The sequence below is a fragment of the Schistocerca piceifrons genome, chromosome 2 (genome assembly GCF_021461385.2).
Source record: "Schistocerca piceifrons isolate TAMUIC-IGC-003096 chromosome 2, iqSchPice1.1, whole genome shotgun sequence".
NCBI lineage: Eukaryota > Metazoa > Arthropoda > Insecta > Orthoptera > Acrididae > Schistocerca > Schistocerca piceifrons.
In genome coordinates this window covers 265993125-266008850 of record NC_060139.1, presented here as the reverse complement: position 1 = coordinate 266008850, position 15726 = coordinate 265993125, and the positions used below count along the sequence as shown (strand labels likewise).

General features: G+C 40.2%; 1 protein-coding gene across 8 annotated transcripts in view; it reads left to right on the top strand.

Moving 5' to 3' along the window:
- The window catches only part of LOC124776297 (NAD kinase-like), a 518770-nt gene that overhangs the window by 478501 nt on the left and 24543 nt on the right, over positions 1 to 15726 (top strand). For all 8 annotated transcript variants that reach the window (XM_047251218.1, XM_047251220.1, XM_047251222.1 and 5 more), the window contains exons 4-6: positions 33 to 227; positions 13244 to 13346; positions 13447 to 13644. In XM_047251218.1, coding sequence (XP_047107174.1) covers positions 33 to 227; positions 13244 to 13346; positions 13447 to 13644 — 496 coding nt within the window. The remainder of the gene's footprint in view (positions 1 to 32; positions 228 to 13243; positions 13347 to 13446; positions 13645 to 15726) is intronic.

Below are 15726 nucleotides of genomic sequence, written 5' to 3'. Positions count from 1 at the left end.
AGGACGGTAAGTTCCTTTCTTTGTTTCTGCAGGAAAAGAACATGGTGGTGTTCGTGGAGCAGACGGTGATGGAGGATACGCTGCTGCTCAACAACGCGGGCTTCACGATCGTCAAGGACAAGCTGATGACGTTCCGCGACGGCAAGGACGACCTCACCGACAAGATAGACTTCATCATCTGCCTCGGCGGCGACGGCACCCTGCTCTACGCCAGCCTCTTGTTCCAGGTGTGTGACGGCCTACTCCGCTCGTCCTTCAGCCTACGTTTTGCACTAGCTCGGAAATTACACATATTACACATATTTCACTTGTTTTTACATATTTATTTATTTATTAATAAATATATGCGTTTTTCACTTTACATCATCTACATCTACATCCATACTCCGCAAGCCACCTGACGGCGTGTGGCCGAAGGTACTTAAGAGTACCTCTATTGGTTCTCCCTTGTATTCCAGTCTCGTATTGTTCGTGGAAAGAAAGATTGTCGGTATGCCTCTGTGTGGGCTCTAATCTCTCTGATTTTATCCTCATGGTCTCTTCGCGAGATATACGTAGGATTGAGCAATATACTGCTTGACTCCTCGGTGAAGGTATGTTCTCGAAACTTCAACAAAAGCCCATACCGAGCTACTGAGCGTCTCCCCTGCAGAGTCTTCCACTGGAGTTTATCTCATCTCCGCAACGCTTTCGCGATTACTAAATGATCCTGTAACGAAGCGCGCTGCTCTCCGTTGTATCTTCTCTATCTCCTCTATCAACCCCACCTGCTACGGATCCCACACTGGTTAGCAGTATTCAAGCGGTGGGCGAACAAGTGTACTGTAACCTACTTCCTTTGTTTTCGGACTGCATTTCCATAGGACTCTTCCAATGAATCTGCCTGGCATCTGCTTTACCGACGATCAACTTTACATGGTCATTTCATTTTAAATCACTCCTAATGCCTACTCCCAGATAATTTATGGAATTAATTGCTCCCAGTTACTGACCTGCTATATTGTAGCTAAGTTATAAGGGATCTTCCTTTCTATGTATTCGCAGCACATTACACTTGTCTACATTGAGATTAATTGCCATTCCCTGCACCATGAGTCAATTCGTTGCAGATCCTCCTGCATTTCACTAAAATTTTCCATTGTTACAACCTCTCGATATACTACAGCATCATCCGCAAAAATCCTGAGTGAACTTCCGATGTTATCCACAAGGTCATTTATTTACATTGTGAATAGCAACGGTCCTACGACACTCCCCTGCGGCACACTCGAAATCACTCGTACTTCGAAAGACTTCTCTCCATTGAGAATGACATGCTGCGTTCTGTTATCTAGGAACTCTTCAATCCAATCACACAATTGGTCTGATAGTCCATATGCTCTTACTTTGATCATTAAACGACTGTGGGGAACTGCATCGAACGGCTTGCGGAAGTCAAGAAACACATGCTTAGTGACCCAACTCTTGAATTGTAGTACACGAGCAAATAACACTGAGGTGACAAGTCATAGGATAGCGATATGCACATATACAGATCGCGGTAGTATCGCGTACACAAGTTATAAAGAGTAGTGCATTGATGGGGCTGTCTTTTTGTACTCATGTAATTCTCGTGAAAAGGGCACACGACGGCAGTTAACAGACTTTGAGCGCGGAATGGTAGTTGGAGCTAGATGCATGGGACATTGCATTTCGGAAATCCTTAGGGAACTCAATATCTCGACATCCACAGTGTCAAGTGTGTGCCGAGAATACCAAATTTCAGACATTACCTCTCACCATGGACAACGCAGAGGCCGACAACGTTCACTTAGAACGAGAGCAGGGTGTTTGCATTGGGCTAATAGACAAGCAATACTGCGTGAAATAATCGCAGAAATCACTGTGGGACGTACGAAGAACGTATCCATTAGGACAGTGCGGCGAAATTCGGCGCAAATGGGTATGGCAGTAGACGAACGACACGAGCGCCATTGCTAATGGTACATCATCGCCTGCAGCGCCTCTCTTGGGCTCGTGACCATATCTTTTGGACCCTAGACGACTGCAAAACCGTGGCCTGGTCAACTGAGTCCAGATTTCAGTTGGTAAGAGACTTTGAGGTTCGCTGATGACATTGTAATTCTGTCAGAGACAGCAAATGACTTGGAAGAGCAGTTGAACGGAATGGACAGTGTCTTGAAAGGAGGATATAAGATGAACATCAACAAAAGCAAAACGAGGATAATGGAATGTAGTCGAATTATGTCGAGTGATGCTGAGGGAATTAGATTAGGAAATGACGCACTTAAAGTAGTAAAGGAGTTTTGCTATTTGGGGAGCAAAATAACTGATGATGGTCGAAGTAGAGAGGATATAAAATGTAGACTGGCAATGGCAAGGAAAGCGTTTCGGAAGAAGAGGAATTTGCTAACATCGAGTATAGATTCAAGTGTCAGGAAGTCGTTCCTGAAAGTATTTGTATGGAGTGTAGCCATGTATGGAAGTGAAACATAGACGATAAATAGTTTGGACAAGAAGAGAATAGAAGCTTTCGAAATGTGGTGCTACAGAAGAATGCTGAAGATTAGATGGGTAGATCACATAACTAATGAGGAGGTATTGAATAGAATTGGGGAGGAGTTTGTGGCACAACTTGACCAGAAGAAGGGATTGGTTGGTAGGACATGTTCTGAGGCATCAGGGGATAACAAATTCAGCACTGGAGGGCAGCGTGGAGGGTAAAAATCCTAGAGGGGTACCAAGAGTGAATACACTAAACAGATTCAGAAGGATGTAGGTTGCAGTAAGTTCTGGGAGATGAAGAAGCTTGCACAAGATAGAGTAGCATGGAGAGCTGCATCAAACCAGCCTCAGGACTGAAAACAACATCATCAACAACAACAACAATGGTAGCGCTAGTTTGGCGCAGACCCCACGAAGACAAGGATTCAAATTGTCAACAAGGCACTGTACAAGCTGGTCGTGACTCCGTAATGGAGTGGGCTGTGTTTACATGGAATGGACTGTTTCCTCTGGTCCAACTGAACCTCTTGGAGACCATTTGCAGCCAATCATGGACTTCATGTTGGCAAACAACAATGGAATTTTTGTGGATGACAATGCAGCATGTCACCATGCTACGACTGTTCGCAGTTGGCTTGAAGAACATTCCTGACAATTGGAGCAAATGGTTTGGCTACCCAGATCACCCAGCATGAATCCCATTGAACATTTATGGGACATAATCGAAATATCAGGTCATGCACAAAATCCGGCACAGCCAACACTTCAGCAATTATGGACTGCTGTAGAGGCACCACAGTTCAATACTCCTGCAGAGGACTTCCAACAACTTCTAGAGTCCATGCCATGTCATGTTGCTGCACTATGCCGGGCAAAGTGAGGTCCAAGACAAAATTAGAAGGTATCCCATGACTTTTGACGCCTCACTATACGGGGTGTAAATTTTAAGTTGACAAACCAGAATAACTCTAAAAATAAGCTTCACACGAAAAAATGTGTAGAATTCAAAGTTGATTATTTTCTAGGGGGACATCTGCTGGTGTTAAAATTTTGCAGAATCAGATTCTACATAAAAAAAACTACTTACATTTTGTCTTAAACATTTGTTTTGACTCTTGGTAGTTGGCGCTGTAATTCAAGACAATCCATGTTCTCATTTTTGCGTGGAAAATGGTTACGGATAAATAAAAAATACTAGTTTACGTCGTAGATTTTGATTCACTAAAACTCTCCCTCTCTCCGCATGGGGTGGGGTTTGAGAGAGAGGAATTAGAGTTTTGCAAATGTTGACCCAAATATTAATTTTTTTCCCGCAGATTCGGTAAGTTTTGTTTGTTTCGTGGTCGTGAGTCCACACAACTTTTAATTATCAAACATATCATTTGACCAACGAACTAACTAACGAAACATCTTTCTTTCTAACGAGTGAACTCATTAACTCACAGAGTAAACAAAGTAAAAGACTGAGGAGAAGGCTAACCCACTCGCTAACTAAAGATGGACGTATTCCCGTTTAAGATTTGGTGGTCCAGAAAAGGAACGATTGGTTTCGTTTTATTGTTGATTATTTGCAAATACTTGAAATTAAATGAATTTCGGGGTGCTTGTTTCCAGTGAGTCCCCTCCGCCTCTCACTTTCGGCCTGCTTGTTGTCCGTAAATCCCTTACATCTCACCGTTGTATGAAATCAAATGTTCAAAGTCATGACCTCCAACTTCGATGCATTTATTGACTCGTGCTGTAAATCCCTGCACTCATCTCGGTAACATGTCGGGCGTAATTCCAGCGCAAGCATCTCTTATTCTTTGCATCATGTTTTCGCGAGTGGTAGGCGTTTCCTGAAAACGATATCTTTTAGATAACCCCATAAGAAAAAATCTGGCGAGGTAAGGTCAGGCGATCTGGCTGGCCAATTCACAGGACCTGCCCTATCGATCACATGTTTTGTCGAAGTTCGATGCTCGGGTCTTCACGTAGATCTGGCAGTTCAAGTAGGTTTCGATATTTGTTGCCATTCAAATTACCGTCAATAAAATGTGGACCGATCAGTATATCGCCAATTATACTACACCAAACATTAATTGACCAAGGTCGCCGATGGTTGACTTCTCGAATCCAGTGTGGGTTCTGTTCACTCCACTAATTAACTTCGCCGTGGTTTCTGAATGTTGCCTCAGCGGAGAAAAGTACTCCGGCAAAAATGTTTTGGTTTGTTTACATCCGCTGAACTGCCCAGTGACAAAACGTTAGACGGTTTTGGACGTCATCGCTATGTAGTTCCTGATTGTCTTGCTATTTCTCTTGTGCTCGCATGCGGATTATGCGCCACAGCCGCTAGGATTGCCACTTGATTGTTTTCTCCACAAACCGTAGCTGCACGGGTTCTTTTTTTCTGGTTCACACTACCTTCCACAGTAAATTGTAATAACTCGAACAAAAGAGGACCGTGATCATACTTGGCCAGGAAAACGCTGGGCGTAAAGCGTGACTGCATCGTAAAAATGTCTCCCACTTTCTCCATAAATGTACACCATCTCAACTTTTTCTTCCACAGAAAGATAATTCATAATGACATATGCAACCTATTAATTTCAAGAGAGGAAAGATAAGGGGCGTCTAGAAAGGCAGGGTTAGAATTTCTATGAGCGAGAAGCGGCCCGCCCGGCGTAATTCCGCCTAGCAATACTAACTCCGCGTCAAACGCGACCAAAAGCCGCGAACGCAGTCACAAGGTAATCAAACGTAAGTCTCCCAAAAGACAATATTTATAAACGATGTATTGCTGTCCGAATGCTCAGACGGGTAAAAGATACAGTGCTTTTATTACATTAATACTTAAATTTCTAAAGCCCAGTCTTATTACGAGAAAGGGCGAATTTCTCGTCCCTGCGCTACCTCTTGGCGGCACTCCGAAACATTACGCGTAATGTAAGCGACGTAACAGCCGCGAGATTCCGAAATAAAATGTGATTTAAGTCAATAAATTTATGAATGTAGTTTTCTGCGTTTTTCCACCCCTAAACGAAAAGACTCAATTTTTTAATCAAGCACTCCAGTTGTGAGACTTCTCGACAAACAAGAGTGATTACTCCGAATCTAATAAAAAATTAGGTTCGTGAGCTGTTTTTAGTTAGAGTTCACTCGTTATTAAGTAAGATGTTTGGTTAGTTGGTTGGTTGGTTAGCTGGTCAGATGATTTGTTTGATAATTAAAAGTTGTGTGGCCTCATGACCATGAAACAAACAACTTATCCGAATCTGCGGAAAAATCAATTTGGGTCAGCAGTTGTAAAACTAATTCCTCTCTCTCAAACCACATCCTATGAGGAGAGAGGTGAGTTTCAGTTTTAGCGAATCAAAATTTACGAAGTAAGTAATTTTTATTTATCCGTAACCATTTCCCACGCAAAAATGAGAACATGGAGAATCTGATTCTGCAATAGAAAATGGATGTTCGCAATTGAAATTTTAAAGTTGCCTCCCGCCCCACCCCCAAGGGGCTGTGGTGGCGGGCTAATTTTAGCACCAGCAGATGTCCCCCTCGAAAATAATCAACTTTGGATTCTACACATTTTTTCGATTTACTCTGGTTTGTCATCTTAAAATTTAAACCCTGTATGTTGCTGTTAACAACATCAAAAACAATTATGCTGATGCTGATGCTGCTGCTGCTGCTGCTGCTAATAATAATAATAATAATAATACTGAATATATGAAATTTAAGAAATGTCAGTTGAATTAATATTGTGTTAACCAATTTCCTCACTGTATTTTTGTTCAGTGTGAGTAGTGACAGCCGATAGGAATGTATAGCAACAGTGCAGAAGGTATAAATGTATAGTAGTTAATTGCTCAGACAAGGAGCAAGAAACATCAGCGTGACATTAGCAGACAAGCTGGAAGGAAGAAAACAGAAAGGGAAGAGACAAGCACATACAGTTTGAGTGCAGAGTGATTTTGGGTCTGACCAGGTTACGAGGTAGTTTTTTCACAGTTCTATGACTGAAATGGAGTAGGAAGAGGAGGATGATCTAGTGCTATGCAGCAGAGCCAAGATACTGGGTGTATCTGTTCTGGTATTACAATTGATATGCGAAGTGATGGATTGAGATCATCAGTGACTAAGGGACTAACGAAATGCATATGAAGATGATTTCACCTGTTCTGTATTACTAAACAGCTAACACAGGGCAGTCACCCGTCCCACTAGCAGGTTGTTTTCAGTATTTCTTATATTTACTGAATTTAAAAATTCAAAATTCTTTGATAACGTAGCCATGTAGGCATTAAAAGTTACAGTATCATGGTGAATGTTTAATGTAGTAAGACAAGTATTACATTTAGAAACTGCATGTCGCTCTTCAGGCGCACAAAGTACTGAGACTACAGTGTGTTTCAAAAAGGACTTTACAAATTTTAAGATTCATATAAATTTATTGAAAGACGATACAGAGCTGGGTTTAGTGTTAGTCTGTAGAGAAACACAATATTTTTTTTTTTACCTTGAACTAAAGATGTATGTGGCTTCTGTTGGTTATCTTGCACACATCCCATGAGAAGTCAGTTTCTTCTCAAACTTGCTGTAGCATTGCAGGTGTAACTTCCCCTGTGGCGGCATAAATTGTTGCTTTAAGTTCAGGTAGAGAAGCTGGCACAGGAGGTACAAATACAATATCCTTAATAAATCCTCATAAAAAGAATTGAGTGATGGCTGGTCTGGGGAATGTGGGGGCGCACAATTCGCCCATCATGGCCAGTCCATTGACCTGGAAAGCGGTCACTGAGGAAATCCCGGACATCAGCCAGATAGTGGGGTGGTGCACCATCTCGCCCAAAGTAAACATTTTGTTCTTGGTCGTCATCATCATTGATTTATTTTATCAAAATATTTTGTAACATATCCAGGTACACCATCCCAGTGATGGTTCTCTCCTGGGGAAAAAAGGGACCGCACATTTTGTTCTTGCTCAGTGTACAAAAAAATTTCAGTTTAGGGCTATCACAAACATGTTTCAATGTTTGATGTGGATTTTCACTGCCCCAAACCCTACAGCTGTGTGTGCTAACCTTGCCACTTAGGTGAAAAGTCGACTTGTCGGAAAAGATAATTTTGTCCAAGATAAGTTCATCCTCTTGTAATCGATTTACCATTTACGCACAGAAGTTCGTGCGAGCAATTTTATCAGTGTCTTTCATTGCTTGTACAGTCGTCAATCTGTACCGTTTCAAATGCAAACGGTTTCTCAACACACACTAAACAGTTGCATGTGGGATTTTCAGTTCGCGAGATGCACGTCAGGTCGATTTTGTAGATCTGTTGACAAAATGTTGCCTCACTCACTCAGCGATATCGTTAGATGTGCTTGGATGACCTGATTATTTCCTATGTCTTACTGAGCACCCTGTTTCTACGAAACATTTATACCTCTCATAGATTGTAGGCATTCGTCTGTAGCACCACGTTTTGAAAGTTCATATTCTTTTCTTGTGTAAACTGTTCATCGTCCATGTTTCACTTCCATGCATGGCTACATTCCATACAAATACTTTCAGAAAGGACTTCCTGACACTTAAATCTATACTCGATGGCCAAATTTCTCTTCTTCAGAAATGCTTCTCTTGCAATATCTAGTCTACATTTTAAATCCTCTCTACTTCATCAGTTATTTTGCTCCCCAAATAGCAAAAGTCATCTACTGTTTTAAGTGTCTCATTTCCTAATCTAATTCCCTCAGCATCACCCGACTTAATTCGACTACATTCCATTATCCTTATTTTCCTTTTGTTGATGTTCACCTTACTTCTTCCTTTTAAGACACTGTCCATTTTGTTCAACTTCCCTTCCAGGTCCTTTGCTCTCTCCGCCAGAATTACAATGTTATCGACAAACCTCAAAGCTTTTATTTCTTTTCCATAGATTTTATTTCCTACTTCAAACTTTTCTTTTGTTTCCTTTAGTGCTTGCTCAGTATACATATTGAATAACATTGAGGATAGGCTACAACCCTGTCTCACTTCCTTCCCAACCACTGCTTCCCTTTCATGCCCCTCGACTCTTATAACTGTTGTCTGGTATCTGTACAATTTATAAATAGCTTTTCGCTTCCTGTATTTGATCTCTGCCACCTTCAGAATTTGAAAGAGAGAATTCATCAGCATTGTCAAAAGCTTTTGGTAAGTCTACAAATGCTAGAAACTTAGGTTTGCCTTTCCTTAATCTATCTTCTAAGATAAGTCTTAGTGTCAATATTGCCTTATGTGTTCCAACATTTCTACGGAATCCAAACTGATCTTCCCCAAGGTCAGCTTCTACCAGTTTTTCCATTCGTCTGTAAAGAATTCATGTTAATATTTTCCAGCCGTGACTTATTAAACTGATAGTTCGGTAATGTTCACACCTGTGAGCACCTGCTTTCATTGGGATTGGAATTATTACATTATTCTTGAAGTCTGAGGGTATTTCGCCTGCTTCTTACATCTTGCTCACCAGACTGAAGTGTTTTGTCATTTCTGGCTCTCCCAAGGCTATCAGTAATTCTAATGGGATGTTGCCTACTTCTGGAACCTAGTTTGGACTTAAGTCTTTCAGTGCTCTCTCAAATGCTTCAAGCAGTAGCTTATCTCCCATTTTATCTTCATCTTCATCGTCTTCCATTTCCGTAATACTGCCCTCAAGTACATCACCCTTGTGTAATGCTAGTATATTCTGGAATATTTGATGTTTATATCAAAAACAGCACTATCCTTCCAGGAGACTTATGTTCTGTCTGTACATTGGTGTCCACGCTAAACGAGCTTTCAGTGATAAGTATTGTAGTTTACTGATAGTCCTGCTCTTGGATTTGGGTTTGGACTTGACTGTGGTTATGACATAACATTGCTTGGTGGAGATGCTGGATGGTAAGAGAAGAGATAAAGCAGTTTATGGCTGCCAAAAATGTTGAAGTGCCTACACGAGAAATATCGGCCATGACATACAACAGGAGGTAATAGAGAATGTTGAAGAGGAGGTGTATGGATTTTAAGCATCCTGCCAGTCAAGTGTGCCATGAAGAATGGACTCGGCTGTCTCGAACTTAGGCTGCAGCTGTCAAACAAAAATCCAGAATCAGACAAACATGGGTACTAAGAACTCCATCACAGTACAGTGCCTTATATTAGAACAGACTTTGGAACACGGAGAACAGTACACTGGTATTTTTCTACTGTGAATGCCATGGGCACTTACACTACTGCAGAGGAAGAAGACAAATGTCTGATGGCTATTATGCCAAAAGTTGTCAACCTTTACAACAGTCCTATTCACACCAGGCCACTTTAGACAGCTATAGTTGATCTTTAGGACAAAGCCTGTCACTGTATCCTGCATGAAGTCGCTTCCCAAAATGCTGTAGCTGTTCCCTGGCGCCATACAGGAGCACTGGTTGCACGCCTAGCTGATAATTTCAGGAAAACTAAGCGAGTTGACCATGGAGGTGAGGCTGCTAAGATGAAAATCCTCCAGGGACGACAGTTGCCAAGATTGGAGGAAATCACATAGGGCACTAGTCAACTCGGGTCGATCTTTTTTATTAATTTTTTATGTCGATCTTTATTGTCGTCAACTAAGAAGACTGTGTTCTGTGCTAAGATTGTGATTGTGCTGAGAGTTGCAAATAGGAAATATGTGCAAATAAGAAACATGTCCATGTATTGCAAGAATAACTACCAGTGACATAATGCAGCCCTTAGGATTGGCATTTTAACAGGATACAGCCGTAATGTATTTCTTGGGTGGATTTTCATGCAGGCATCTCAAGCATTTATGTACTGTGGAAGATCGGAGCTCCAGATGGATGAAACTATTCCAAGAAGTCACATAATGAGGATTGCTCTGGGTGGTTGTGTTGCTATTGTTATCCCACTGTCTTCAGTCAGAAGAGTTTGTCTTCTGTCTAGATTCTCAGTTCCACTGTGAAGCTTTTGTCAGTTAGAAAATGCTAGTTAGCCCCACAAGAGAAATCTACATACCACCGATGATAGTAAGCATTGCAACTGAAAGAGGAGAATTTGGATCTTTGTCACGATCAGCCACATCTCATTCCTAAAGTTGTGTGCGTAGGAAAAAATAACCAGTTTTGGCTGGACAGTGCCATCAATGAAGAATTGTGCACTGTTACCACTTCAAACAATACTGTGGAAGAAGCTATTTTTGAACTGCCAATAGGATCTGGCCTAACTGAGGAACACTTTTACTGAGTGTTAGCCATTCTGCACAAATTGTCGGATCTTTTCACATCTGAAGTTGAGAAGACAGACCAGGCGGCCCATGATAAAACACTCTGTCAACACTGAGGACCATCCACCAACTAGCCAGTGCTCTTATATAATGTTGGTGGCTGATCAATGCATAATTTTGGAGTAAGTGGATATCGTGCTACGGGATGACATTATTGCACCTTCAGTATTTCCTTGATCCTCTCCTTTGGGGATTGTGAAGGAGTATGATACATGGAATTTCTGTGTAGACTACTGGTGACAAAATTGCACAAAAAATGTTTACCCGAGTGGCATGTAGATGACAGCCTAGACTGCTTGAATGGAGCAGGGTATTTTTCAACTATGACACTGTAATTTTGACACTTACTACTGTAAATGGTGTAGCTGACAGATACACAGTTACGTTTTACTGTTCTTTATCTTCACTTCAATCTTAAGTTGTGCTCCTGGCTCAGCATTGGCAGCACCACCTCCGAAGAGGTCCAGCGTAGCTGTGGATGAAAGCCAGGAACTGAAAAGTTTCTTCATCCATGGCTGTACATCCCAGAAGACTCATCGACAACTATGACATCTACGAAAGCCTTCATCGTATTTTCTGTGCTGGCTGACTAGCCTGAAGGACCCATTGGATTGGCTGGTGGGATGAGCACCGTTGCTTCAAGAGTACATCATCGCAACGGTATACAAAATTGGATGGAAACTTAGGACACTGGCTGCCTCTCAAGGAATTATTTGGTAAAATAATAAAAAATAATAAAAAATCACTGCATTAAGTGACAGTGCTGCTGAACAGAGGGAAGGTCCAACATTGGTTAGAACAAAAGAAGGCTTTAAGGAATAGGAATTGATCAAAGGAGAATTTCAGTTAATAAGTGGAACATTGTGTAAGAGGAAGTGTGATTCAATGGTGCAGAAATGGTTGGTAATCATTCCAGTTTATCTGGAGCCATCTACCATGAAATATTTCCATGCTGCCCCAACATCTGGGCACCTGCGCGTCTTGAAGACTTCAGACAGAATCAGATGCAGGTATCACTGACTAATGGTCTACTGATCCATTAGACACTAGGAACTACTGTAGTGTGTGCTTGCAATGGAAGAATGTGCTGTACTTCTAGTGTTAACAAACTCAAAGTAATTTTAGATGTACTGTATGTTGAGACGGTGACTCTATGAAATGGGTAAAAACACCATACCATATGTGGAAAACGTAAACTAAATTAGGAATCATGTAATACGTGTGCACAATTATTCAACTCTGAACTGAAGCAGCTGTTATGGAAGCTGAACTGATATTTATCAAGAGTGTCAATTAATTAATTAATTTCTACCAGGTAGCCAGCTCTAAAATGAACTATTTCTATCAGTAAAGTTGAAAGTATTTCAATATTGACAATTCACTTGTTTAGGAAATGAGCGAGATTTGCACTTTATGCATGAATTGTGTTGCCACAATACTGTTTGTGGCAGCTCTGCACATTACATTACAGTACTGGAAAACAACTGCACACAGTCATCTATATAATCTTAGTATTTAATATTTATTTGAATATAGCAGAGAGAGAATGATTTAGGAAGACATGTACAGTCCAGTGCCATCCTGTGTTGTCTCCATGATAATAAAACAAACATCAGTATTGCATAAGTGGCAACACTAAAGAACAAAGTCAAATATTCATCAGTGCCCAATGCACAATGGTTTGTCGGTGCACAATTTGTTCACTGACTTTAAATAAAAGAGTTGGAGACCATCTTAGATGAATCTTTTAATTACATTTAGGTTGTTAGATGCAGACAGCAGTTTTCATGATCAGTGTTATTTCCAAGTACCTCCGTGCACACAAGCACAAATTTTCACATAACCTGTAGTAACATTCCGTGTACATGTTCGTTTATATCCAGCCTAACCCATGAACAGATATTCCTGCAGTTGCGTGCCATCATGTGATTAGGTAAAATCACACAACAATGTGGGAACAATGTTTGAGAGTTGGAATTTTCCTCTCTCATGGACTGCAACACACTACCAAGTTTTGTGTAAATGTGTCTTGCTGATCCTCATGGCCTTAACTTCATTTCTACAGATTTCCGAGTTACATTAGAAAAATAGTCAAACTTTCACACCATACATATTTGCAGTGTGCGTCATAAAAACTGAGAAATACACAATTTACATGCCACAGTAAAACAGCGATGTCCTCCATGACGAACACAGAATATTTAATGTGTTAAAGAACCAGTCTGCAGTGAATGTGCCCTTAGTGGATGTGAAATGGAAAAGCATTGTACATCCTTTATTGTAAAAACAAACGCATTTGTAAGCCTGAACACTTAAGTGAACACACAAGTTGCTCTGTCAGTAGTATTCATTTGATTAAGTATCTGTATTGCTTTTATCATTGGAATGAAAAAAAATTCATAATAATGATGATATACATGCAAAGAATAAATTTAACCAATGAATATACCTTATTTTCCAGCAATCTGTGCCACCAGTGATGGCATTTCATCTTGGATCTCTTGGTTTCCTTACACCTTTTGAGTTTGACAACTTTCAAGAACAAGTTACTAATGTGTTGGAAGGTATGTTATGTTTTGTTATGTACATCTTTCATTAATACAGTAACACTTTAAATGTACCATAGAGTATTGAACTATTTTTATTATGGGGAACTGTTTACAGGTCATGCTGCCCTGACGTTGAGGAGCAGATTGCGGTGTATCATCATGAGAAAGAATGAGGATCCCAACAAGCAGTCTAAACCACCTACCAATCTCTTAGTTTTAAACGAAGTTGTTATAGACAGGGGTCCCTCACCATACCTTTCTAACATCGACCTGTTCCTTGATGGGAAACACATTACCTCCGTACAGGGAGATGGTAGGTATAAATACTTGAATTCACTGTATTGAGCTGTAACTGACAGTTACTGTTTAGTATGAATAGCTTTGTATATGGCACTTGAGTGGTGACTAATTATTGGAGTGTGTAAAACATAAAAAAAACCTGCCAATTCTCCAAGGATTAGACTACATCTTTCTGTGGAGAAACAGTGTGTCTTGTCACAAGATTCTTAACTGTTTACTTACCTTGTGTCGTTGCAACCAAGTTGGGATGTTCTTTTATCTTTCCTTAACCACATATGCTCTAAATTAGCAGCACCTGGTGTGTGATACTTGCAGAGTAGCGTAAATGTGTGGAGATGAACTTTCATCAGTTTTGAAATATCTCGCTGGATGACACAATGTCCAAAGTTTTTTTTTTTTTTCCTCCCAGTCGTGACATATCATATTGTGAAAGGGCAACTGTATAGAGCACGAAAGCAAAGTGGTGGCGTCAGTTAAAGTTTTAAGCCTATCATTGATACTCATACTCACTTGAGTGGATGTGTTAGAGAAGTGGTACCATAAAGGCAGGGGTACTACTTTCGTGTAAACAAATCACAAAAGTTAAAGGTCTCTCTATTTTCTAAATGATATACAATGATTGGAAATTCATCCCCCTTTGTTCTCACCTGGGGTGGGGGTGGATAATACAACATATTCTTTGGATTCTTTGTCTTTCTTATATTGTGACCATACAAAGTGCCAAAAAAGGTGGTTTGGAACACTGCCACTAGTGTAAATGTAACCATTGTTTTGTACCATATTTTGGAATTTGTCTATGAGTAGTCCTTGCTCTAAAATAATAGAATCAAAGCTTTCAGTGGTTGTATTCTGGATTCTTGATTTTTAAAATAAATTTTTTAAAAGAGAATATAGGTGTAAAGCAGTTACCACTCTTATTGCAGTTAAGGACTTCATAAAAGATACCACATTGCAAAGTATGGAAGAGTGAAGGACAACTTGTGTAAGGTCCAAGAAAATTACACACATAAAAAAGATGACAGATTGTAGTAGAACCATTCATTTACTGGAATTTTTCAGGGCTAATGTATGATACAAGAGAAACTGTCAATATGAGTCTGTCATTCACAGATCTAGACCATTTACCAAATCAGCTGTACTCATTTCCATTTCTTATCTGTACTAACAATAAAGCTGTAAAACTATCATGTCTGTCTTTCTGTTTGAACATACTAATCTCCAAAACTACTAGATGAAATTTGTGGGGTTTTCACAGGTAATGGGAAATGTATTGGCTGTGTGTCATAAAAACTGGTATTGTAGTTAAAGTTTCGTCTAAAATCAACTGCTAAGCTTAATAGTTCCAATGTTCAATCATCATGGCATACTATATATTTTCGGAAGTTCACATCAGTGACAGAATTGAGCACTGCAATATTAGCTTTATGAATACAAACTAACAGCGAATTCACTTGACTGCGATACAAGGATTTGATTTTGCTTTGTGTATTACAAACTTAATGCTATTTCTTTGCTTCTTTTTGTAGGTTTTATTTATATCCTTTGCCAGGAAAAACAAATTTATTGTTTGTTTTGTGAATTAGGTGCCTAACCCTTATATTTTGACTTCATTTTGTTTACAAATAAAAACGCCTATTAAACTGTAGAATCTTTCTGAATACACTAGAATGGCTGAAAGATTGATAACTATGATCTCAAGAATCCAGTGAAGCTCACGATGCGAAACTTGCTGTGGCTTGAGACTGTCAGACTTTGGCTCTTGGGAAACTACTTCCAACAGCAAGCGCAATGTAACTGTTTCCAAGAGCATTGTGCATTAGCTCCCTCCTCAGAAACCCTCACTTACAGGCTTAAAGTTACTTCTCTCCAGTGGAATACTATAGAAGCAGAAATATTGACAAGAAGTGCTGCAGATGAATTTCTACATCCCGAATCCTGCTTGTTCCTAACAATACCATTTTGCTTTAATGTGTACATTTCGCATTGAGCTTACATTGTGACCATACAAAGAGCAAAAGACCAGACACTGTGTGTTGCGGGTGTGGACATTAGTGTCAACTGTTTTTTGCACAAGCCAGCTCGGTGTGGCAATCTC